Source organism: Athene cunicularia (assembly GCF_003259725.1).
Source record: "Athene cunicularia isolate RWA chromosome 21 unlocalized genomic scaffold, athCun1 chr21_part1, whole genome shotgun sequence".
NCBI lineage: Eukaryota > Metazoa > Chordata > Aves > Strigiformes > Strigidae > Athene > Athene cunicularia.
The window spans coordinates 4,516,935-4,541,724 of record NW_020799127.1 but is presented as its reverse complement, the minus strand read 5'-3'; the positions used below and the strand labels follow the sequence as shown (position 1 = coordinate 4,541,724).

The window sequence follows — 24,790 nt, the reverse complement described above, 5'->3', positions numbered from 1 at the left end:
TAGCACTGGTCACGTGTAGGAAGAGGTAGTAGGTAATGTGGAGGTCCTTAACTGCATTAAGCTCCAGGGTTATAAAATGAATTTTCTTAAGTCTCATGATTTGATTGTCATAATATCTGATCAGGTGAGAAAGATTCAGTCAGGAAACTCATTATCTCCTGACTGAGGGGCTGGCTTATTTCCTCCCTGAAAAACAGCAGCAGGCATGCATAGTTGGGTGGGAGTCTTTCTACATCCATCAGCCTGACTGTGGTGGGATTGCTGTGACAGCAGAGGTCAACACGGTGACTAAATGCGGACTGTAAAAGGGAGGATGAAAGGAATGAACTTGGAAGCGGATCATGATAGTTGAATGTGAGGAAAAGGATGCCAGCTGAGTTGCTGAGGATGCAAATGTAAACTGTAAAACTGGAGGAGAAAGAAAAGTTAAGTTTTGATTTCTTAAATGTCAGGGACAAAGCAGCTTTTTGTGAGGAGGAACTGAATACTGCCCTGCTGCCTATCAAGTGTGCTGGGCCTTGGAGTTTCCTCCTCAGTAGCACATAGTTTGTGGGGAATTTTCTGTGGTCCTGTTGTTCACCTTTTGCTCCAATTCTCTCCCCGCAATGCAAAAATGAGAAGTGTGCAACACTTTCATTGACCTTCTACTTGTACAAAAGATGCTTTCTCCTGCATGGGAGGTTGGTAGTGGTATGGCTGCCTGTCTAAATGGGGGGAAATGCAAATCCAAGGAAGTGAGGTGCTGAAGCAAGAAGTTCAGTTCTGCACTGTAAAGCCCTGATTTTCCTGTGACTGCATGTGCTGCTCTGCCCTCTTTTGCAGGGAACAGTCTTCTGTTTGTGGTGCTGTAAGAATCTAATGCTCTGCTTGGAGGGAGCAGAGACACATTATTGTAATGGACCAAGAATTGTTCATTTCTAGCATATGGCCCAGATTTCAACTATGCTTTTTCCATAGCGCTGATGAGCAGTACAAGACACTTGCACAACTTCCCCTCTGGCATAGATGTATTTGATGTAGATACATGTACTGTAGCTTCAGACACAATAAACCTATTTGAAGGCAACAAGCTGAGTAATCTGGTGTTTGGCAGCTGCCCTGTTGTGGGGATTTTTGCTTTGCTGTTAGCAGTGCTTGTGACATCTTTAAATGAAAAGAGGAAGGAGGAGGCAGTAGCTGGGCAACCTTAATATTAAAATAGCTCAAACTGCAAATGGTTTTCCTGAGAGAAGGAATTTGGCTGGATTCTACATGTCTACTGACAGTGTGCTGTATTGCTTTTAGGAGCAGGGATTGCAGTCCTCACAATTTGCTGTATACCTTACATTTTCAAGCCATCTAATTGAGAAAATGTTGCTTTTCAGGTCTACAATACCCAGATCTGTGACTAATACAGTAAGGGCTGAGTTCCTGTTCTCGTGCAGGTATTAATACTTGGTGCGTACTAGGTGACTTCATTCAACACTTGATGGACTGTTTATGGAGGTGTTGTGCATTGCCTTACTTTGCCCACTGAAAGCAGCACAGCAGCTAAGCTGGAAAAGAAATAGGACTTTTAATTAACAGTCCCAGCAACTGGGATACCACAGTTGTAGTTGTAAGCCCATGACAAGCCCAACCGTGTTGCTTCCCTCATTCCTTCAAACACTCAGCGTATGAGAAAGGCTCTCTAAAAATTTGCTTCTAGGCAAAGGATAGCTAAAATAGGAGGCTGACCTCCCATGAACTGGGAGAGGATAGCACAAGATGCAGCTGTACAAGTGTCTTTGCTCTGCCCTGCTGTCACCTAGGAAGGAGACAGAAGGGGGAGTTTTGGTAGGTGACTGCTGAGAACTTGAACGTGGTTTTCTTTTCATGCAGCTGCTGTTAGCAGTAAAGTGCAGTGATTCCTTGTTGACTGTTTCAAGGGGAAAGCAGTGCTTTGTTAACAAAACCTTTGTCCTGATGGCTTGTTTTGTTGGCTGATCCTTGCAGGCATAGCAAAAAAGGGCTTTTAATACAGGAGTGGAAACTTTGGACAGAGGTAGAAACATCAAGCTTCATTCTTTCCACCCACTGCTCCCTTCCCCATCTACTGATTATCAGACAAAACTAATGAATCAAGATAATGAAATGGACATAAGGGATGGACTGTGGCCTTTGTAGGCTGCAGATTAATAAGTGCAGAAATAACTAAAAGCAGGGAGTTCTTGTGCAAGAGGGTGGTTTATTATGGATTATGTGGGCTGCTTTAATGCAAATAGCTCTGAATATAAACATCCACTATTTAAAATTTACGGTGGCTTAATTGTGGAGGAAATGCCTTTCTAAATGCAGCCTATCTTGGGATGTGATGGCTCCAGTGCTGGAGGGAAGGAGGGAGAAACATTAGGCAGGCATGGCAACTTGGCCAGGTGCTGACTTGATTTTTTTCAATGCTGGAGTTTACTGCTCCACCTTTTGAATGCCTTCTGGAGGGTAGTGGCTGTCAAAATAATTGCTGCTTGCTTCTGTTCCTCTTGAGCTGGGGCAAATGTCTGTAGCACAGGGTAGTGAAACAGCTTGGGGAACACGGTCCTCCTGGATTGGTTCCCCAATTCAGTCTTCAGTGTGATTGCAGTAATGTTTGCAGTGTGAGGGAGTGGGATGGGAAGGGCTGGAGGAAGAGAAAACAGTAACTAATAGGCTGTTGGACTGTGGCTTCTATTGTGGTGGAACAAGGCCTGACCTGCTGATCCTTCTCTGGTCCAGGAACTATAGTGAAAGGGTAGACAGTCCTGCTTCCCCTCCTTCTCTCCACTTCCAGATCACTTTTCAACAATGTCTCCTGAGTAGCTGACCAATCAAGTCACTTTGAAATACTTTTGAATGGGAAGCTAAGGCGGACCAGTGTTGTAGTTTAACTTTGTCAGGGCAGGTACCTCTTGAGTCCTTTGTCATTCCTGTTAATTATCCTGATACGACTTGGACCATCCTTTGTTGATAACTCCGCAACTTAGGTTTTAAGGCATGTTCAAAGGCAGACTTAGTAAATGCTTGTTCTTATGACTCTGTGAGGATGGATTAAGTAGAGCTCTGGAAGACCCTGAGACTTCTTCCTGAGCAATGATCTAACCTACAGGTCCTGAAGATAAACTCAACCATGCTGGCTGGATTAGCACTTGGCTGTTTTGGAGCTGCTAAGCTACATGTACAGATAATGGCAGCTGTGTTCTCTGAAAGCTTTTATCAAAGGGCAATACTATATGGTATCTGAACAGAAGTCTCAGTATAGTCCTTGGTTATAGAAGAATTTTTAAGAACTGGGCTGTTTTTTAATTTTAAGAATGTGTAGCTGTAGAAAAGCAGCATAGAGTTGGCTGCTAAAGGACAAGAAAGTTTGTAAGACAAGTGCTGTTAGATAGCGTACTTGGTACTTCAGTCCTGTAATTTTCTCTTTCAAGTGCAACTTTTTTATAAAACTGGGGATTTTGTGTTTGCAATTTGCCAAGAATAGATTTTGGCCTTTCAGGGATGTGAGGCTTTTACTGGAAGCAGTGCCTGTTTACATTCAAGGTCCTAATAATATAAGGAAAAAAGCAATTGGAAGTGGACAGGTACACAGGTGTAAAAGGTGAACCTCTGGACAAGGGTGATCAAGCTGCATGTGACCTTTCTTCCTGCTACCTGTGTGACTTATTTCCTATAGTACCTAATCTGCAAGCAGGTCATAGTCATCTCCTGAGTGCTTGTGAAGAAATCACAACTGTGAAAACAGTCTTTTACAGGTGATGTCTGCAGTGCAGTGGGTGTATCTATGCTAGCCTAGTTTTTTCTCCTTGGAATAAGCTCTTCCAAGACACTAGCGCATTTTTCTTAGGGCAAGGACTGCACTGGAGCCAGCCTTCCATAGTTGTATCAGTCTTTTAGTACAAGCAAACTTCATCCCCAGAAGATAGTTTCTTGACACGATCAATAAGGGAAGACATCACTTGTCTGATGGATCTAGCCTGGAAATGGTACCAGGAGCTAAAAAAGTGTGACTTTGCCAAACATGACCAGTAAATGAGAACCTGGTGTATGGGAAGTATGTCTGGGAGACATTTGATCTGATGCTGCTGTGTTCTCTAAATGGGCATCCACATGCAGAAGTGTGCAGGGAACTTGCTGTGCTGGTGGAACATGTAGCTGGAGTGCTATAGCCTCCCATAAGCTGCTCAAACCAGTGCATCAGCTCTAAACAGCCTGTACTCAGACTGGCTGTGCTGATGACAGTGTGCAAAGCACCTGGAGTGGGAATAGGGCTGTACATAAGGGCATAGTAACTTCAACAACATAACTAGTTCTTCTCCAGGCTCGCTGTCTGCAGTGGCTGCATTGCTTTGTGCCTTTGCTGTCACATCTCCCTGTACTTTCTCACAGGAAGAAGGGAACTGTGTGGATCTTCCTCCTCTGTAATACCATGTACAGGTGCTGTCTGAGCTCAGGCCTAATTGCCAAACCACAGCTGATTTTTTTTCTATTTCCTCCAAAAGAATCTGTCTGGAGTGCAGACCTATGGCTCAAAGCTGAACTTGGCATGTCTCAGCAGCAGCATGTCCCCACTAGAGCCTGTCCATCACTTCTGCATTAAAAACAAGTGTTGTCTGCAGTTCATTTGTGTGTATTGCTAACTTGAGAGCCACTGGCAAATGGTTAGGCTGCTAGCTGAGCTGACTGTCATCTGAGCATGTGACAAGCTGTTTTGAGGCACCAAGCATGACTCAGATGCTGAATTCTATCTGGAACACAAGCTCATCAAGTCAGCCTTCTCTGTTTGTAGCAGTTGCCTGTCAATACTTGGTAGATTAGAGTTGAAAGCTGCTTCTGGAAAATAGCACTTCACCAGCTGGCTACAAACAAATATTCTAGACCAGCAGGAAGCTAGAGAGGAGCAAAGGGGAGAGGTGTAAGAAAGGTCAGTGCTGCAGCTGCAGATGTGGGACATGGGAAGGGACTCTGGCAAAGTTTCTCAGATGCAGAGTTGTCAGTTCAATGTGGGATGGTAAATTCTGGGCTTCATCCTGTCTTATGGGGCAAAAGCCTTAGATGTTGGCTTTCTGGCCTGTTCAGTCAGCTCCTACTCGCTGTGCATACTTTACCATGGATTCTTTCAGGCCCCGCAGTCAACTTGGCAACCCTTCTTATGCCACATAATGCTGTTTACTCTGCACTGCTGGCACTTGTATGCTTGGGTGGCAGTGTTCTGCAATGTTAGGGATATGTGTTCAGAGTAAATTTCTGTTGTACGAAGGGCATGCTGGGAAACCAGAGTAAATTGCTTGACTCTTTTTAACATCTGTATGTTACACTACCTACAAATGAGCTACTTCTAGTCAGAGTTTCATTGTCCCAACTTGAAGATGGTTTTTACTTTGTAAAAACCACAGACTGTGAGTAAGGGTGGAAAGGAAATGGACACATCAGACAAGAGGATAAGGAGAAGCTGTGCTGCTGGTAATGCAGAGGTCTGAAGCCAGCACTAGTAACTGTTTAACCTACAAAGCTTTCTAATCCTGCTGTCCTCAGAATACTAAGGACAATGCATCTTCAACATAGTTTTGGAAAAGGTACAAGAGAATTGCTTTAGAGTACTGGTTGAAGGAGACTGGCTATAGGAAGATGGAACCAACAGTGCCTCATGCCAAGAACATAATGGCTTGCAGTGACTGAGTCATCTAAGAAGCTGATCCCAGCTCTTCTATGGATGCAGATTACTAGCACTCAAGCTGGCTTCCTCTGCTTCTCCAGGGAGGCAATGAAGCAGAGGTCCTGATGAGATATCTTCCTACCATTTGTCTTTTAAGGAACAAAAACCTCGAGTCCAACATCTTGTTATGAAACGATCCTTTTCTGTACTACACTACAAGGTGTGCTTGGGCATGTGGGATGGATGAGAAGTCATGGATTGTGCTGGTGGACAGAGCCATTGTGTCAGTATGGCATGCTGATCATAGTGCTGTGCCTGTGAGTACATGTTAGTCATGAGTGGGAGAGGCTGTAGAAGAATACACGTTTCGCTGTGATTCTGAAAGCTTATTAGGGAAGAGTCTGTCCCTTCAAGTACAGGGTTTGAATGAAAAGGAGAACTTAACTCCAAATATCTGACCATATTAAGACTTGGTGTCCACCAAAGATGGCATTGTTAGATCAGGCAGATGGCTGCAATCTGCCTCTGAAGCTATTCTAAAGACCCTTTGAGGAAACATTGTGTCTGGTCATTATCATGCAGTTGGCCTTCATAAGGTACCTGGAAGCTACCTTACGTAGAGCTGTGAAGAGTCTAATGACCTTTCAGAAACATCCACTAAACTTCCATGAGGAAAACCATCCTGAATCCACTCGTTTCATTCAAAGAAATACTTTCGTTTCTCTGTAACTGAAACTTGCCATTTGTAACTAGGGTTTAATAGGAGAGAAGATCTCTGGCAGGAACTTGTGTACTCCTTTTGTCTGAGTTGCTGCCATACATTACGAATATGAAGTAACCTCTCTTCTGTTGCTTGGTAGTATTTTCTGCTGGATTATGCAGCACTGCAGTTAACAGGAACTGACTGGGTAGGTGGACAGTGGAAACTTGCTTTAGTTAGTTTCTAGTAAGCGGCTGAGGATGGGTGGTTGTTACTTCAGGTTTTACTTTACTCAGATGTGCTGCTCTGAGTAACTTCAGAGCTTTGCTTTGGAGAACTAGACACCATACATGATGTAAGAGGGCATGCTGCCTTCATCACACTGCCTTTCAGCATTGCAAATATAGCTACAAAGCTTCTGCAGAAACTGTCTGAATCATCCCAGGGAGAGAGACACGAGTGCTCTCTTCACACAGACAAGCTGATTCTTAGTGGTTACAAGTCCTAGCAGCATTCTTGGCTTCCCTGGACAGAAGCTTTTTCTGGTATATCTCAGGGTGGGAGTGCTTGTGCCTCATGTAAGGAAGAGCAGAGCTCTTGGTGTCTACTTTGCAGATGAATGAGGCTGGTCACTCAGCAAGGTGGCTTGTTAACTTTGTAGTCCAGGTAAATCATGCATTGCCAAGTACCAAGTGTCTTGTTCTCCTGATCCCTGGCATATCTTGAGCAGTTATTTGTCGGGGCCTCTTACTCCGCTGGATGATTTTCCTTTCTGCTGTTTGCTGGGACACGTGCCATCTTTCTTAATTCTTGCCCAATCTCTTGTGATCTCAGAGCAACTGCAGTTTCACTTTCTGTGGAGGCCACACAGCCCTGCCAACAGCTAAACCTGCTGAGCCAAACAGCTTCTGCTCTTTGGTGGGTGGGGCTGAGGAAGTTGCCCCTGTGGCAATCTTCTCTGTGTAGAGCAAGAGATAGCAGTGAGGCTGACAGTGCAGCCAAAACCAGTGCTATGCAATGAGGGTTGCCTGCCCAGCCCTGATCTAAGCCAAATTGCAACACTCTGAAACTTGTTCTAACCATGTTGTTCATGCAGTTGGTCCTGCCATTTGTTCTGTAGCTGCTTGGTCTCTGCTAACACAGCACTGGAAAACTTCTTCAATGGCATAGGTGAGCTTAGTTTTTTCCTGAGGTCTGATCGATGTTTAGTGGGTGGTAAGAGTGCTAAAGCCAAAATGCTGGTGAAGTGATTGCATCGGTGCTGGACGGGCCATCACAGCCTTCCTGTGACCAGTTCCTGCACTGGGCAGAAATCCAGAGTGCAAGTAAGGTGCTATGGTTTTGAATTAACATCAGGGAAAATGGAGTGTCTTGGTTCTTTGGGGTCTAAAGCTTAAATGCTATTTGAGGCATGTGAGTTCTCTCTCCACCCCAGTTAAGATGTTTCATAGCACTGCTGATCCATCTTGGCTTTTAGCTTTATTTTACAGGAGGTTTATGTGATCAAGGGATCTGTTCTTCTTGGCACTACCAAGGGAGAAAGGGGAAAACTTCTGGTGTTGAAAGAGCTCCCAGAGATCACGTTAAAGCACTGTGAAGGGTCTTTGTGGGGAGTTTCTGACATACTAGTTGGGCACATATCTGAAGGATGTGAAAGGTGATCCCAAGTAAGCTGCTGCCAGCATGTTAATCGGCAAACTAGGAGTAGTGTAGCTCCTTTGTTGGTTTGTGGGATGAACATTCAGCCAAAACAAATGGACCAAGTTTAGTTAATGGTTTTTTAGTAAAATCATGGAAACCTGAGCAAAACTACGGTGGGGTTTTTAGTCTCATTTATTAGTACTGTCTGGGATCCTTTAGGTCAGCTTTCCAAAGCTGTAAGCAAGTAAATGACTATGTGCAGAATATGTATTTTCTTACGTTCTCCTGAGGTGTGTTCCAGACTGGAGATCTTTAGGGTAGGACTCTGATTTACTGTAGAGCACCCAGAGTATGCTAGGTGTTAAAGGTCTAGCCTCTTATCTGTAAAAGCAGATTTAATAAATATTATAGGGGTGAAATAGAGCCACAGTAAATTGACTGGAAGAAAGAGACTTGAAGTAAAACTGGATCCGGAATTGAGGCCTTTCAGAGCCTTCATGTATTCTTGTAACTGATGTTCCAGACAGGTGTCCTATAGGTGTTGAGCTGCAGAGCAAGGGAGGACCTACGAGGAGCCATGGGTTTTCTGAACTAAAGTTATCAGACTTGTACCTGTTTGAAGTGTTTCTGGTCTTTCTCTCTGGTAAGGTCTGTAACTGAAGGAGAATGGCTTGCCACTGTTCAGCCTCAAGACACAGATGGTTTTAGTGGCCGAGTGCCTCACAGGTGCTTAAACAACTGCAGACGTCTTCCAGTAAGTTTTCTTATTTCTTCCCCTTATTTTGGAGAAGATGCTTCTAGAGCTCTATGCTCTGGATTTTTTCAGTTTTGAACCACCAATGCTATGCTGAGCCTCTGACAGCACTTTGGCAGCTCAGGAGCTGAGTTGATTAATGTAACCAGCAGTGACAGTGACTCCTGAATGGCTAGTACTAGGACTTTGCCTTGTGTGAAGATGTTGGATTGGGACTTTGAGGGCTCTTGTCGCTGTGCAAGTTGCTGAAAGTCTGCACAGCAGCCTGTTAAAATTCCTATGTCACTGGGAGCTACCTGAAATAACCTCCCACTGTGTGATAACTCACATGGGAGCAATTTTTTGGCTGCAGATAAAACAATGAGGGCATTTTGGGTGAGTATTCTTTGGCTTAAGATCACTATTGATAGCTTGGAGTGCTGTTCTAGTGTGTGTTCAGATGAGGTGAATGGGTTTGAATGCCAGCGTAGGCAGGAATGAGGTGAATTGGGAGCAATAAGGAGCCTTGTTTTGAGTGTGGATGACTTTTTTTTTTAATCAAGTTGTGTGAATTGTTTAAGGGTGGTGTTTAGCCTCATGTTTGCAAGGGGTTCCTCAAGGTTTTCGGGGATGATAGGGGAAGTGAGTAACTGAAATCAAGATTTAGTTGATTCATACTGGGGGACTAAATATTCTGCAGTGGGTAGTGAAGACTGCTACCTGGATGACATCTGCCTAGCTGAGTCCTTGGCTGTGTCTTATGAGGTTCGCTGCCAGCTGGAGGGGCTAAATGTGGCCATGGGCACAGGGTATGGCCCTGCTCTGTGCTACACAGCATTTTAGTGAAGTAAATCAAGATGACTGCCTCAGCTGGAGAGGTCTGGTAGGCAGTTATTTAGCCTTGTTCATGTCAATGCCTAAACAGAAGTTAGACACCAACTCTGTTCCACCATATAGATTCTCTTCTTTGCGGAGCTGTGTTCTTCCCATCTGGCAGCAGGGTTTCTGACATCTTCCATTGATATGTCTCTGTCTCCTGACTTGATCTATTTGCAGCAAGCAGTTGTTTTGAAACCTGGCATATCTTTCTAGTGTGGCAAATTGCCTACTTGTTCTGAACAGCTAAACTGAGGGGAGATCTAATTCTCACTGAAAATAGCAGTAAACGTTTCTCTCGAGATACACTCTTGTAATTTCATTCCAAAGCTTTTAAGCCTAGAAGGTTAACAGAAAAACAGAAAATAGCATGGGAGCAGAACAGTGTCATGGGGATAAGCTTATGTTTATAATGCAGAATTGCAGCAAGCCTGAGCTGTTGATATGATAGATAAAAGCACTTTCAGTGCTTATATTTGTACTTAAACCTGTAACAGTTCAAAGGTTTTGAAGTAGTTAATTCCCTAGCATATCTCTTCATTTATGACTGGCTATGTCTTCTATCACACTGCCCAGGGCATTAATCCATTAATTTAAGAGGGTAAGCTTTTCTGTATCTGTCCTGCTGAGGGAAAGTGCCTGTATTGTCTTATGCGTGAAGAAGCTTTTCCTTTTAAAAACTGAGGGCATAATTGTGCTTCCTGACTAGGACAAAGTGCTGCTCTGCAGTTCTAGACCAGGCTACTGCCCAGAACAGCAGAGCCAGCTCTGAGCAGGAATCATTGCCCTGCCCTAATAAGGAGCCATGTTGCACTTAAATCTTGGCATAGGGTGCTCAGTATCTGGCCCAATCTCACTCTAATCGACCCCTTTGTTCCAATTTTTTTCTCCTTTCTCTTCTTTATTCTGGCTGTTGTCCTTCATCTAGTTTTAATAGTCTGCCTGGACAGTCATAAGTGATGGAGGTGATGAGTGGTGCTGGTGCTCAGGAAAGGCTGCTTTCTCTTTGGAGCAGGCAGTGAGGGTCTCCTGTCCCGTGTGCTTCACAAGACCTTGTTGTCTCTCACTGTGGTGATTTCCCCTTCTGGTGCAGCAGCCTTGAAAGAAATATGATGAAGCTTATGTTGGCAAAAGGCAAAAAGTCATAATGAGCAAGGCATTGTTTTGCTAATGAAGAGCAGAGTTGTATTCTCTTGAGCATTCTGTGCTTCAAAGCAGTCTGCACCAATAGTCCAGCTTTGTTTTGGTTCTTGCTTCCTATGCAGTCTTCTTGCATGTATTGTACAGCTCTCAGGAAACCTCTGCCTCTCCTTCTGCCAGTGTTTTGTTCCTTTATCCTAATCAAAGTTCCAAACAGTTGAATTTGCCTGTAGGCTTCCAAGTGTACTTTAGTGCCTTGTTGGCAGCCTCTGTCCATATGCCAGAGGCCTGGGGAATGCCAGGTAGTTCATCTGGTACTTTCTGTCGAACACCACATGATTCAGTTCTGTCTCAGCAGCGTTATGGTCTTTATCCCAGCCTGAGAAAATGACTTATGCTGAAACCTTTTAAAAATGATTGCTTCTGGTCAGTGTTAATGTGCCTTTCCCAGGGAAAACCCATGTTAGTGACTTCGCAAATCTCTTCATAACAGAATGGGTGTCACCTCCGGGGTATGAAACTGAGAATTTGAGTACACACAGGCATGAGGGCTTAAAGATGGGGCAGTGGGCTGATTGGGAGGAACTGATGTTAAATCCTTGAATAACTGCATGCGATACATGTCCTGAGTTGAAAAGGTAGATCAATTGGTAGTTGAGTTTGTAGGATTCATTGTGGTGTTGTGACAGTATCTGGGAGAGAGTTACAACAGTGTACTTGAACTTGTACACCAGCAGCTCAGCTTATGTCTGTATTGGCTTGTTCCTGAGATCCCTTGGTTTGAGATATTGCTGTTCCTTAGGCTTACAGAGCAAGGGAGCCTGTGTCCGTAGAGGCTGGGAGTGCTTCTATCATGGAAACACTTGGGTCCAAGTACCTGAGCTGTGGGGCAGAACAGCTAAATAATGTGTTGGGGGAAGGTGATGCACTGACATCCAGTGACTGGGCCATCCCTCAGTTGGTTTTGCTGTTACTTGCTTATTTTCAGCTGTTGACCAGCTGGTTTACATAATTTGGGATTTGTTTTCATGTTGTGGATGGCACTTATTATCAGCTGGTAAACAGAGATCCTGGAAATTAAATGTGATTGGACCTTATTTAAATGACAGTTCTTGAATAAACCATCTTCTGTCTCAGCGCTGTATGTCTGAGGTCTCCTGACAGTTTGCAGTGGCTATACTGCTGCCTAGTAATGTGCACTGGGATGTGACTTTTAAAGAACCTCAGGCTTTTTCCTCTCCATACTTGAAAAAAAAGAGGGAAGGAAAGGGAAAGTCTCTTTTTACTTAAGAACTACAAGATTTGAGCTCACTGTTCCAATAGCATAACCTGGACTAGTAGTAAAAACCTGCAGGAAAGCTGAATTGATCCCTAACCCAGAGTATGCGTGAGCCTTCCTGGTCACCTTCTAGCTGAAGCCTTGCTACTTATGTCCAGTAACCTTATTTTTAAACCAGATCTGATTCATGCTCTATTTTCTATGCCAGATGAGGTCCTTGGTTGTGAGTAAGTGTTGTGACTGTAGCTGGCAGGAGCCCTGCATGATTGCCTCACTTCAGGAAATGTTAAAATAACACTTTTTTTTCTTAGAAAGCTAGTTTGCTCCCCTCCCACTTCTAATAGCTGCCCCCAGTTTGGCAGCTGTTTTACAGAGGGTTGTTTGTGTTGCTGAGTGAGAGCAGAGACACTTCGGTGGATGCAGTGCTGGAGGAGAGGTATGCAAAGTGAGCTAGTATCTCTAGCCAAGCTGGCTTAAACTTTTTAGAGGTTTCTCTGAAATTTGGAAGGAACACTACTAAACTGTGAGAAGAATCTTGTTCCTCCCTCTGGACTCTGTGTCTGAAGCTGGGGATTTTTTCCTCTTGGAGAAGAGAAGCTGACCCAAATGAAGCTGCTTGTTTGAGAAACCATACAGCAGATTTATCTGCTCTCATAACTGTAATAATTCAGTGGGGCCCATAGTACTGGTAGCTGCTGGAATGGGTGACCCCTGAGGTGGAACCCAGCAGGTTTTGTCTGCTGTTCAGGACTTGCAGTCAGGCCTCCAAGGTACTTTAGCAAAGCTTTAGTGGGGTTGAAGAGAATTATCTCCTCAAACTTACATCAATGGCTGCTGACTGCTTGGCCAGCTGACCTGTGGCAGGTTTGTAACTCTCCAGATGGGCAAGCTTTCATTTTTATTGCCAGGTTCCTACTTTGTTTGACTGCTATGGGGACATGGTTTGTGGTCAATGCTTTATTCTTTTTTGGAACTGTTTGTGCTGAGGGAAGAAAATTATTTATGGCTGGATAACAGGGAATACTTGTGTGCTGCTTTGCATATGTAGCCTTTACTCTAGGGGATGCTTGCATCCTAGAGGTTCCCCAAGAACTTTCACTTACAACTGTCAGCCAAAAAATGAAGGCTGGAATTTTGTTGTCTTCAGCTTATATCTGTCGGACCTGGGAGTGCTGCAAAGGGAAGCACTGGAGTACCAGCTAGGTGAACACAAAGTGCTCATCTAGTGTGTTACAGGAATAACCTGGTTTGGACCCTAGAAAAACACTGCAGGTACTAGGCCTGTTTATAGTGCCTGTTTCACTGGCCAGTCTGTGATCCTCTTCCTGAGCTAGAACACAAATATATCCCTTCCAAAATGCAGCCTGCTTTCCTTTCCCTATAGTGGAACATACTTACCGATGTTTTGCATTCTGAAGGCTAGTCCCAACCTCTCTAGAGCAGCAGAGGGAGAAGTTTATTCAGTAATGCTACTTGTCCCTGCTAGGGACAGCTCAGGCTAAAGCTTTGCAGAGCAGTTATTCATATAAACCAGTCCCTCACTACTACTCAGCATGTTACTACAGGGTCCAAAGACCTCTAGTGTGACTGTGTTGGGGGAGGGAGGTGGCATCCAGTGACTCTGCCATCCCTCAGTTGGTTTTGCTGTTACTTATTTTCAGCTGTTGACACTGTGGCTTACATAATTCAGGATTTGTTTGGATGTTGTGGATGGAACTTATTTAACTTGTAAACACAGGTGTTTGAGAAACTAAAGAAGCTGTTGGGACTTTTTCTGAGCATTAAATGCCTTGTGTGTTTTGGCTCCATTGTGGATAGCTCCAGAGATGGCTTTGGCAGAAGAAATTCTCTATGGAGGTTGGAAGGAGCTGGAGCAGTGAACACCAGTGGGCAGCCTGGGCCATCACTGGGATGTCTTGCCCAGCCTGACCTTGTGGTATGAACTAGGGCTGGGAAACAAGGCAAAACTATGCTTATTCAAGGTACTCTTTTCAGTCATCCTACCAACTGAAGACAATCAGGAAAAATTTAAGTCTCAACCATTACTGGGTTTTGAGTCTTCTGCATTGAATTAACTTATTCTCAAATTTCCCAGCCTGGATGACATACAGGTGATTGTGATGTAAAAGCAAGGTTTGCTGGAGGCAGCCTGAATACATATGTGTTCTCTTAACGTTTGGTGATGCAGTGCTAAGGAGCAGTGCAGTCACTATAAAGAGAAGGTGAGCTCTGGTGGCTGACTACCTTCCTTAGACGAAGGAGCAGAAATTCAAGTGCTTTTCTGAAGGGGGCATTAGAAACGTAGTGCCCATTTATTTGATTTATATGCTATGCAGAGTGTACTGCATTAGTAGCATGCATTACGCTTCCTTGCTGGTGGAAAGGAAGGATAAGCTGTCAGGATAAACACATGAAAACTGTGCTCTGTAAAAGTTGCATGTGAGGCCATGTATGCTAATGCTTAACTTCTCTCGTTTTCCTTTCCTTCCATCAGGCAATACTGACTGGTGCACAACTTGACAAGGTCTCCTAGCAACCTTTTCTGTAGGGCTGAATGACAGCAGGAGCGGCTGGGTGAATCGATGACCTTGCCCTGGGAGCCTATAAATAGGCAAAATCAGAACACACAATGGGTCAGAAGGTCACAGGTGGGATAAAGACTGTGGATATGAGGGATCCTGTATACAGGCCCTTGAAACAGGAACTCCAAGGACTCGACTACAGCAAACCCACTCGTCTGGACTTGCTACTGGACATGCCTCCGGTATCATATGAAGTCCAGTTATTGCATTCATGGAACAATGACGATCGCTCACTGAATGTATTTGTGAAAGAGGATGACAAACTCATATTTCACCGGCATCCGGTGGCTCAGAGTACAGATGCCATCAGAGGCAAAGTGGGATATACACGAGGACTCCATGTGTGGCAGATCACGTGGGCCATGAGGCAGCGAGGCACGCATGCTGTGGTCGGGGTGGCAACGGCAGATGCCCCTTTGCATTCAGTAGGGTACACGACACTTGTAGGAAATAACCATGAATCTTGGGGGTGGGACCTTGGGCGCAACAGACTGTACCATGATGGCAAGAACCAGCCAAGTAAAACCTATCCTGCCTTCTTAGAACCAGATGAAACTTTCATTGTGCCGGACTCCTTCCTGGTGGTTCTGGACATGGATGATGGGACACTGAGCTTCATTGTAGATGGGCAATACATGGGTGTTGCCTTTCGGGGACTCAAAGGGAAAAAGCTATATCCAGTGGTGAGTGCAGTGTGGGGACACTGTGAAATACGGATGCGCTACTTGAATGGACTTGACCGTGAGTATAACTCCCTCTGTTTGTTCTAGCAACACAGATCTGCGTGCTAGTTGAGTGCCGGCTGGCTGGGAAGGGCTTTTATTAGAGAGGGGAGGATTTCATGTCAGCACTAGGATTGCTGGATACAGCTCTGAATCCTTAATGGCCACTTCAGGCTGTACACAAGTACTGTTACACAAGCACTGCAGGGAGCAAGCAGGGTTTGGGGTGGTAGCATGGTGGGAGAAGGTGATGCCAGTTGTCTGTCTAGAGGTGACAAACCTTTCTATATTGCTACCAAAGTACCTGCAGGAATGTCCTGACAGTTGCATTATTGGTGATGTAATCCTGTTATCTCTTTACAGGAAACAGTCTCTGAGGGACAGCCACCTTCCTTCAGTGGGTACTGAAGGGACATTTAAAATCCCTTGCAGACAAGAGTGGGAAGATCTGTCCCTATATTAAGGAAATGGGGATGTCTCATCTTTCAAACAAGTAGCTCACTTCTCTGCTGCTTTCAGGGCAGGGTGTGCTCATTTCTAGTGTGGGGCTGGACACTATAGCCAGCCCAACTTGCATGCCAGGCCTTTTACTAATAGGGTCATCAATCTCTAGCTAAGCTCAGTAATAAATTTGGCTGTCCAAATGTCTGTTATCTCTCATAGTCAGAAGTTCCTATGGGACCAGACTGTGATTCAGTCCTCTGGGTAGTGTGAAGGAGACAGGTGAAGGAAGTGGATTAAAATCTGGATTTATGTTGTTACTGAAATAATTTTGGCAGTATCGATACAGAAAGAGTAGCATTTCCCCCACATTCCAGAACAGTGTCTGCCCAAATGCTGTAGCCTGCTGGGCTCTTATCTGTGCTTTGAACATGTTCTAATGCTGAGTCAGCAATGGCAAACCCCTGGCAATGGTGACATGAGGTACAACAAAGCTGACACAGGGCACCAGAAAAACAGAGCTGTCAGAATAACTAGGAAAGCCTTGCGAAGGGATAGGAGCAAAATCCACAAGTGCTTTGAGAAATAAGCTTCAACTCAGCAAGACCAAATAGAGTTCTTGGCAGAGCACTTTCTCACCAAAAAAAAGGAAACCTAGTTCATTTTGCCACAACAGTTTACAGAGTGGCAGCAGCTCCAGTAACCAGGTTTTTCTGAAGGGTCAAAGCCAAAATCTGCAGCTCCCCTCAAAGCCAGCAAGTTTGTGAAGTTGTTGGCACAGAACTGTGCTTAGCAAGGAAACGGCCACCTCCAGTACTGGATTTGGTTGTAATGTGCTCTCAGCATAGGAGTGAATTGTGGGCACAAGGCCAGAAATGACAGGACGCTGTTTTGGCACAGATAGAAAGAAGGTGTCTGGCTCTAACCACTTCTGAGCATTCAATAGCAACACTGTCCAGTGATTGTAGTGCTTGTGAATAGAAGGAGGTCAGATATGTGTGCTTTCTCTTTTGGTCTTGAGGTCTCTGGTCAGACTGGATTATAAATGCAAACTAGATGAGGACAAAGTTCTTGTTCTTAGTCTGGGTGGGAGGAAGATCCTCTCCTTTTAAGGCCATTAAAGTGGAATGTATTTGTTATGTTAATGTCTACAGGCTCCGAAGGTCAGGGCCCTTGTCCTCTGGGATGCTGGCTAGACAATGCTTTTGTCCCAGATATCTCTGTAGGAGCAGGAGGAATTGGGACAGACTTTGAATACAGCGTATTTGTACTCCAGTGGTTTAAGAATAAGCTATATTGGGAAGTGCCAAAGGAGCACTGCCAGTCATAGGCTTCTCTGGCAGTACTGCAGTCAGAGCTGAGACCTGTCTGCGAAAGAGGCAACATGGATCCTGAAGTAGGTCATGAGCAGACAAGATCAGCAGTACCTTGGGCTGAGTGCAGCCATGGTTTCACTGGTGGCACAGAACATCAGTCACAAATGGTAGGGTTTGGGAAGCAACAGCACTGCCCTGACAGATCTCTTTGCTCTCCACCCATCAGTGCAAAAGAGGTGTGCATATAGAGGTATGATTGCTCAGGAATGATTAATGCTTGAAGCACTGAGAAAACTGGAGATCTGCTAAAAAAACCATTTCACTGCAGCTTCTCCTGGAGCAGGTAATAGCTTGTGATCCATAGTAGGGAAGGCGAGGAGGGAAATAGGGCGTTAGTTCAGCTCTGGCTGCTAACTTGAGGAGACAGACCAATTCAAGCATGCATTTCCTGACTTTGTTACCAAATCTCAACTAACAAACCTCTTTCTCACAGACCTTTTTTTTTTTGCCAAAACTTAGATAAAAATTTAGCTTTTTCCACTTTTCATTGGAGGTGGTTTCTACATGGAGCAGTATGAACTGTTTACTTTTTCCAGAATAGAATCAGGAGTGGCCTGATCAGAGGCTACTGACAACACTCTTCTGATTGAGTTTTCCACTGTTAGCTGTTATCTTTGAACCTGGAAGGGAAAGGACTTGTAACCACCTTACTGATGGAATGAATTCTGGTTAAAAATGTGATTCATGTGACCATGCTTAGAAAAACTAAGCTTTCCCTGTCTCTCAGCACTTTAAAACAGCTGTATGAAGTCAGATTAATTTGACTTGTAGTAGTGGAAGCTAGTCCTGAAAACTGCAACTTCTCAGACAAACTTTTCCATTCCTGTAGATGTTTTTAGGTGTCTGTTCAGCCCAAGATGCCTGTAAAGGAAGCTTTCTAATGGTGCCTGTTGAGTCCTCAGGCTATTAGTTTGTCCAGTTATCTGCTTGATTTGGGATGTCTTTGTTAGCCTTTCTTGGGGAAGGAGAAACCCCTTAGGCTTGAGCAGCATGCTGTGTAAAGGTGAGCTCTGACAGAGCAACAGAAGCTGTGAGAAACTCATCTCTGTCTTCCTTCTGTGCAGCTGCAATGTGTTAACTCTGGCTTTGACCTTAGTCCTCTGTATGTTGTGAATGACTCTTCAGCATCAAAAGGCCCCATATGCCATTCCTGAAAAACTAGTATTATCTTGTTCAGTGTTTCTAAGTACAGGATGCAAAAAAAGATAGCCAAAGGCTTGTATCTTTCCCATGTTTGACATGGGAGGGAATCCTCTACTAGAAAATGTCACAATACAGGTAGTGACATGAAGCTTTGACGGATGGCTTTGTTTTTCATGGGAAGTATGTAGTACAAATGAAGGGGTTGACAGCTGTTATCCTACTATATGAAAGACAAATCATGGTATGTTCTGGGTACACATACCACCTGATGCTGTCAGACTGCTGCAGTCTTTTAGTTCAGGGAGTCCCTTACAAAGGTTTTTGGATGCTGCAGTAAGAAGCACAAGCTAGAAGATGTGTTCTGACCTGAATGGAATTGTGGAGGGGGAACTTCCTTTAGGATATTCTAGTATTTTTTTTTATTCACACATGTGTATGACTTAACTTCTACAGAAGCATCATGTTCTGCCTGTGTATTTGAGCTGAGGTTGATGATAGTGAATGCTGAATGAGCTTGGGTCTTGCAAACATGCCAGGCTTTCACTCTTCTTGCTCAGTCTTTTCTGGGGGATTTTTACAACTAGCAAAATTAATGTGTAATTTGTGGGTTGGGATGTTAATGTCTTGTGTCTCTTTTCCCAGCTGAACCACTGCCTTTGATGGACTTGTGTCGGCGAGCTGTGAGGCTTGCTCTGGGCAAGGAAAGACTGAATGAGATCCCTACACTGCCACTGCCAGCTTCCCTCAAGAGTTACCTGCTCTACCAATGACCTTCATGTGCAAGGACAGAGTTGGAACCAAGGCAAAATGTTGAAGCTGACCCACTGAGCAATGGGTTCTCCACCCTTGTGTCATCACTACTGTTGGAACTCCATGGCCAAAGTATTCCTGCCATTGCTGAAGTCTCTGTGTGTGCCCTTATTGGCAAGCTCTCAAGTAATCCTTGTTTCACAACTGAGTGTTTAGTTCTTTGGAAGTCACTTCCACAGCACACTTACTAAAGGAACATTTACAGAAGTTCCGTGCTTCCCTGCTTATCCTGATAAAAGGCTGCACTGCATCCTTTGGGTTGTAGAGCCTAGGAGGGAATGATTTTTTTTCTGCACCACATAAAGGGAAGAACATAACTTGGGGTAAGGGAAGGCATTAGTTGTGGAAATCTTAAGACCAGGTCCTAATAACAGAAAGGCTTAGGGTGGCCAGCAGAGTTGGGAGGAGTCTGGAATACCAAGAAAGAATTGCTGAGTTATTAAAAAACGAAACAAAATACAACCCCGAACCCTGAAACACCAAAATCAAGAACCATTCCACCAGGACACTTTTCAATTTGGAGAAGGTGTTTGTGGGTGATGTTTGGCTCTTCCAGGACTCCTCACCGTGTTCTAATATTATTTCATAGATAGTGAATCCTTTCTTGTTTATCAGCATTGCTTTATCAGTTCTCCTCTTATGGTTTTGACTCAGTTGATTGAGCAGTCATACTGTGTCTTCACCTGCTCTCTTCTTCCTGACTTAGAACTGCAGGTTGTAGTCCAGGATCAGGGGTTCCTTGGTGATGTGGGGACAGGGAAGGGACAAACTTCTCCTGCAGTAGTGTGAGACAGGCTGTATGAGCTGAGATTTCACACAGCTATAGGTCCTGCCATCTTGGGTCTGCTTTCCCTGTAACCTGTTCCACGTTAAGGCTTTAGAGACACATACTAATGTGTTTCTCTAATGGCTCTACCAGGGAATTCTCTTAGATAAGCTGCTTAAAGTCATCCAAACCAGGCTTTGTTCTGTCATAGACCATCAGCATAATCTCCACTTAACTATGCAGCAGGAATTGTTCTGTTTCTTATTTGGGGGTGACAAGTTGTCCCAGAGAAGGTGGTACCACCAGCAGATGAGAAATCCAGAAGGTGATTGCTGCAGAATGTAACTCGTGAGACTTTAACAGAGGCCAGTGGGGTGATCTTCAGGCACAGGAAGAAGCTGAACCCCCTCAGAATTGGGGGTGGGAGGCAGGAAAGAACTGCAATAAACAGGACAAGCAATTCAGGCACATCAGCACATCCCAAATAGATTTTCACCTCAGTAGCCAAGTAAAGAGGATGATACTTTTTACTAGCAGGAGCTGCTCTCTTGACCTCTCCACAGGTTACTATGCTGCCTTTCTGGGGTTATTTTGCACATTTCTTTGTCTTGAAAAATGTTTGTGTGGTTGGGTTGTTTTTGCTCTTGAGTTATCCCTTTGGTTCTGTGTAGGTACAAATGAGTTTAGTTGTTGAAAATGTTAATATATATATATTTGTGGTGTATGTATAAGAACATGTTTTAAACAGCTGCTGTAGGGTACCTTTTTTAAAATAAACTACTTGCATAGTATATTTTTTAAAGCACAGAATTGGTGCCAAGACTGGGTGGGGTGTGATGTGCCCCCTTTTAATCTAATATTATATGATTTTTTTTTAATGTAGGGGTTTGTACTAGTTTCTGTTACAGGGTGTGACACAAGAAAATTCAGTGTGTATGGAGCCCTACTTGGTTGCCTTCAACTTGAACCAGTGTCTTCCAGAACTTGAGGGAAGCAGCTGTGTTCTCTCTACTTCTAATGCTCTTTGTCCTCCCTTGTTTCCATCTCTTCTCACTTCACCATTACATGGCGTTGTACAGTTTTAAATTCTGACTTTCTATTTTATGACTGTAGATAATACTCAGTAACCTAATAAACTTTATTAAATATTACTTGATGCTGGTTTTATTTGCATGAAGTGATCAGAGTTCTTTATAGCTAGTTACTGCATGAATGGTGATCTTATTCCCAAGAAGCCAACCCAAACAGATAAAGCAAGGGCTGTTGTGGCCTTGTCTCTGCTTGGAAGAATAACAATTTAAAGCTGGAATCTAAAAGGTGTGTACAGGTGGAGGGCAAGCTGCAGCTGTTGGTATGGGGTGGTAGGGTGTGGTAACCAGAGATTTTGTACAGCTGCCATTAGTGCCTAAAAAAGGCTACTCCAGATGGAGTTGAATAAAATCTTTGAGACAGCAGCCTCAGCTTGCTACTTTAACTTCATTTACAACTGATTTATTATGTCACACTCTCTTTTCCTTCAAATAGATTCAATAGACAGGGCTCTGATTATCTTGCCAGACATGATGCATTGTTCAGGCTTGCAAACTTCACTCCTAGATTACAGCAAACAATTTTTTCTTCCAGAAAAGAAGCTCATATGAAAACAAATCCCTAATCTACTACTTTATATGGATACCTGATGTGGTTTTGGTTTTTTGTGTTTTTTTTTTTTTATGAAAAGGAGATGGTGGCTAGAGAAAGCAAAAACAAAAAAAAGTGAGGGCTAAAGGGATCCCTAGCCAGTCGAACAGCACAGTTAATTACAGAAGGTGCTGTGGCAGGCTAAGCAGAGTGTTGGGAGAGCTATTCTTATATCCTGTGTGCTTGAAAAAAGACTGATTTCACTCAGTGTGTTTTGGGTAACCTCTTCAAGTCATGAACTTGATTTAGCTCAAGTCACTTGGTATTAGTTTTCAGTCATTTCCTACCCACTGCTGTAAATTGCTGTGTTTTCATATATTTTAAGATCTGTTTGCACAAGAGGCTTCATTCCTGGGCTCTGAGGAAATATGGATTATGTTGTTTGTGGAGTACAAACTGCTTGCTGGTTGTGCCTTCAGTCTCCTCCAATTCCAACCTGTGGAATACAGATGCGCTCAAATTGGAGCAGCAGTTAGGTGAAGCCTCTCAAAACTGACTGGAAGTGAGATGACTTGGTACTTCTGTCAGTTATGACAAAGGCTTTAATTCACCCTCCTGTCCACACACTTTTCTGTCTTCCCTGCAGCTATCAACTTATGTGTGGAAACCAAATGATTAAATCAGTTCAGACGAACACTAGGATGTGTGAGGCTCATGTAAAGCTCAGAGGTATGCTTATGTACTGCCTTATAAGGGTACTGGGTGAGGAGAGCTTAAAAAAAAAAAAGGCAAGTGGTTTCTTGTTTTTTTTTTTTCTCCAGTCAGGGCAAGAACTTCTGAATTTTGATTGTCTTCATCTTGTGTTTTCACACATGTGGAAGACAACTGTTTGTAGATTCTAATGCTAAATATCAGCATATTCAACAATCATCTCTTGTTTTGCCGCAGGTACCGAGGGACTTCAGTGAAACACTTATTTTCTGCCTGTGTGTGAACAAGGGCAGCTTCCCCTTACCTTTCAGTGGAAGGCTGCCTCTGTTGCTGGAAGTGTAGCTGGAGGGGTTTGGGGAGGGTGCATAAGGTGGGGCGGGTGCAGAAGACTGAGAAATTAGTTCATGCTCAGCTCCAGACACCCAAACAGGCTTGTGTTCCAGCTGCATGGAATATTTGAAACAAATGACCTGCTCAGGGCTGGGAGTCTGCTGTGTTTATGTACAGAGCCATGGCAACAGTGGAGGAAGTCATGAGATGAGGATTGGACCTAGTGGGATCAACAAATGATATCACAGATTAGCAAGTCCTAATGAATCAGTGGCTCGCTGCTTCCCCTGCTATTGCCTGTGTTCAAGCACTGGCATGTGGCAAGCAGACCTCCTCCTTTCTGAGTAGCATTAAAAACTGCAAGTCCTATTTGTATCGGGACCTCCTTGAAAACCAACCCCTGTTACCCTGGCCAGCATCTCATCTTCCTGCTGTTGCTGACTAATCACGTTTATGCCTGTCGAACTTCCTACATTTTATAGGAGGCTTCTGCCCTTGATAGTTTGCCTGCTGGTGATGCAGAAGTGCTGTGGCAATTCTGTAGAGAATCTTTGCATCCTGATGCTCTAGACAAGCAGGGGAGTAGCTTTTGTTTCTTCCTGAAGTTGAGGCTTTGGTGAAAGTAATTTGAGTCTAGAAAAGTATGCAAGAGGTGAAGTGTTCAGTGGAGAGTTCAGTAGCTGATAAGGAAGTATGTCATACTACTTTAGCAGTCTTGTCACAATTCCTTTCAAAAGGAAAGCCTATCTTGAGTGCAGGTTCCACTCCTGTGCAGCATATCTGTGCCAGCAAACACACCTACTGTGGATCTTGGTCAAAGCTGTGACAGTGTCAAGACAGAAAAAATTAGGGGGATGAGGCATATAGTTGCCAATTCTCTCCTTTACAGAGCTGAGAATTTATTTCTGAACTCAAACAACTTCCCTAGATGTCAGTCTGTACCTGTCAAGTCCTTAGCTGGTACCTGTACAAGGCACCTCACCCTTTCCCTGTGTCTGAGATATGCAAGCCTAGAAGGATATGCATTGTACTTTTAAGAACTTATTTTGGTAGTTACATCTTCTCTTCTGCATAAGGTAAGACAATTACGAAAAACATTTCCTAGCATGCTCCCCCTCTTCTCTCCCTTATGCTTCCTATGCAGAGCTAATGCTGTTGATCTTATGCCAAAGACTATGTTGCATTTGACTGGAGAAGGAAATACGTAGTGATTTATTTAGTAAAGTTTATTAAAATTAAAAAGCTAACCCAAAGCACAACCTTTCTTGGCATACAAAACAGTGCTGAAGGGAATGAAACTCATTCAATGTTTGCACAAAACACATTGGAGCACTGATCCTGTCCTTGCTCGTGTTTTGATTCGAAACTATTGCAGGCTTGTCTGCCCTTCAGACAGAAAAGTATTTGAAGCAGCTGCCAGATGTTTTGTCTGACTTATGTTTTACAATTTGCGTACTGCTTAGCAATGCTCTTCCCATCGGGTATTCAAGCTGCCCTTGTGCATTCTGTTCCTGTGGCACCTCTGTGCTGGTTTCCTGCCCCTTTGCCCTGCTCACGTACGCACCTAGAACGGCAGAGACACAAGTCAGGATTTTACTCAAAGGCTTGGTACTGTGCGTCTGCCGCCCAATCTGCTGGCCTCAGCTGGGACCTTTTCTGGGACTAGCACAGACCAGCCACATTCCTCTGCTCGCATGTTGCCACAGTGTATAAAAGTTAAGGTGATTTACAGTCTCTTATAAAAGCACTTATGGCCTGAATTTAGACCTTGCTAAACAACCTTACACTGAACACCCACAGTTCATGGCTTGGGCAGCCGTTTTGAGTAGCTGTACCTTAGCCAAGTTATAAATCTTTTTTTTTCCCCCCATGAGTAAGATAGGCAATAAATTTTCAAATACAATGAAGCAGGGCAAAGACCTTTGTGTTTTTTTCAGAACTGTGACAAATTTGACTCAATTGAAAGATATACCTACTGAACAGGGGTACTTCAAGATTTCCTTTGTGTTTGCCCAGCTCCAGCAGCATCCCAGCCAGTTACATTATTTGTGTAAAATTTCTCATCTGGGAGCAGTCAGATGTGCCTACAGGTTTAGAAGCACACATCTTTGGCTTTGCTTTTGCACTGCTCACGCTTGTACAAAACCACATCTATACAAATACAGCATCTTAAGGCAGAGTCCTGGTTAAATGGGTTTAACCTGCAGTTTTTCACTTTGCTCAGGCCTGCACCTCAACAATCAGAGGGCTTGGGTCCCTGCTTTTTAAGCTCG

General features: G+C 44.0%; 1 protein-coding gene across 1 annotated transcript in view; it reads left to right on the top strand.

Moving 5' to 3' along the window:
* Positions 1-19,537, top strand: part of SPSB1 (splA/ryanodine receptor domain and SOCS box containing 1) — a 34,374-nt gene extending 14,837 nt beyond the window's left edge. Inside the window, exons 2-3 of the mRNA XM_026862632.1 lie at positions 14,511-15,339; positions 18,923-19,537. Coding sequence (XP_026718433.1) covers positions 14,646-15,339; positions 18,923-19,050 — 822 coding nt within the window. The 5' untranslated portion in view covers positions 14,511-14,645 and the 3' untranslated portion in view covers positions 19,051-19,537. The remainder of the gene's footprint in view (positions 1-14,510; positions 15,340-18,922) is intronic.
* Positions 19,538-24,790: the final 5,253 nt, after the last annotated feature.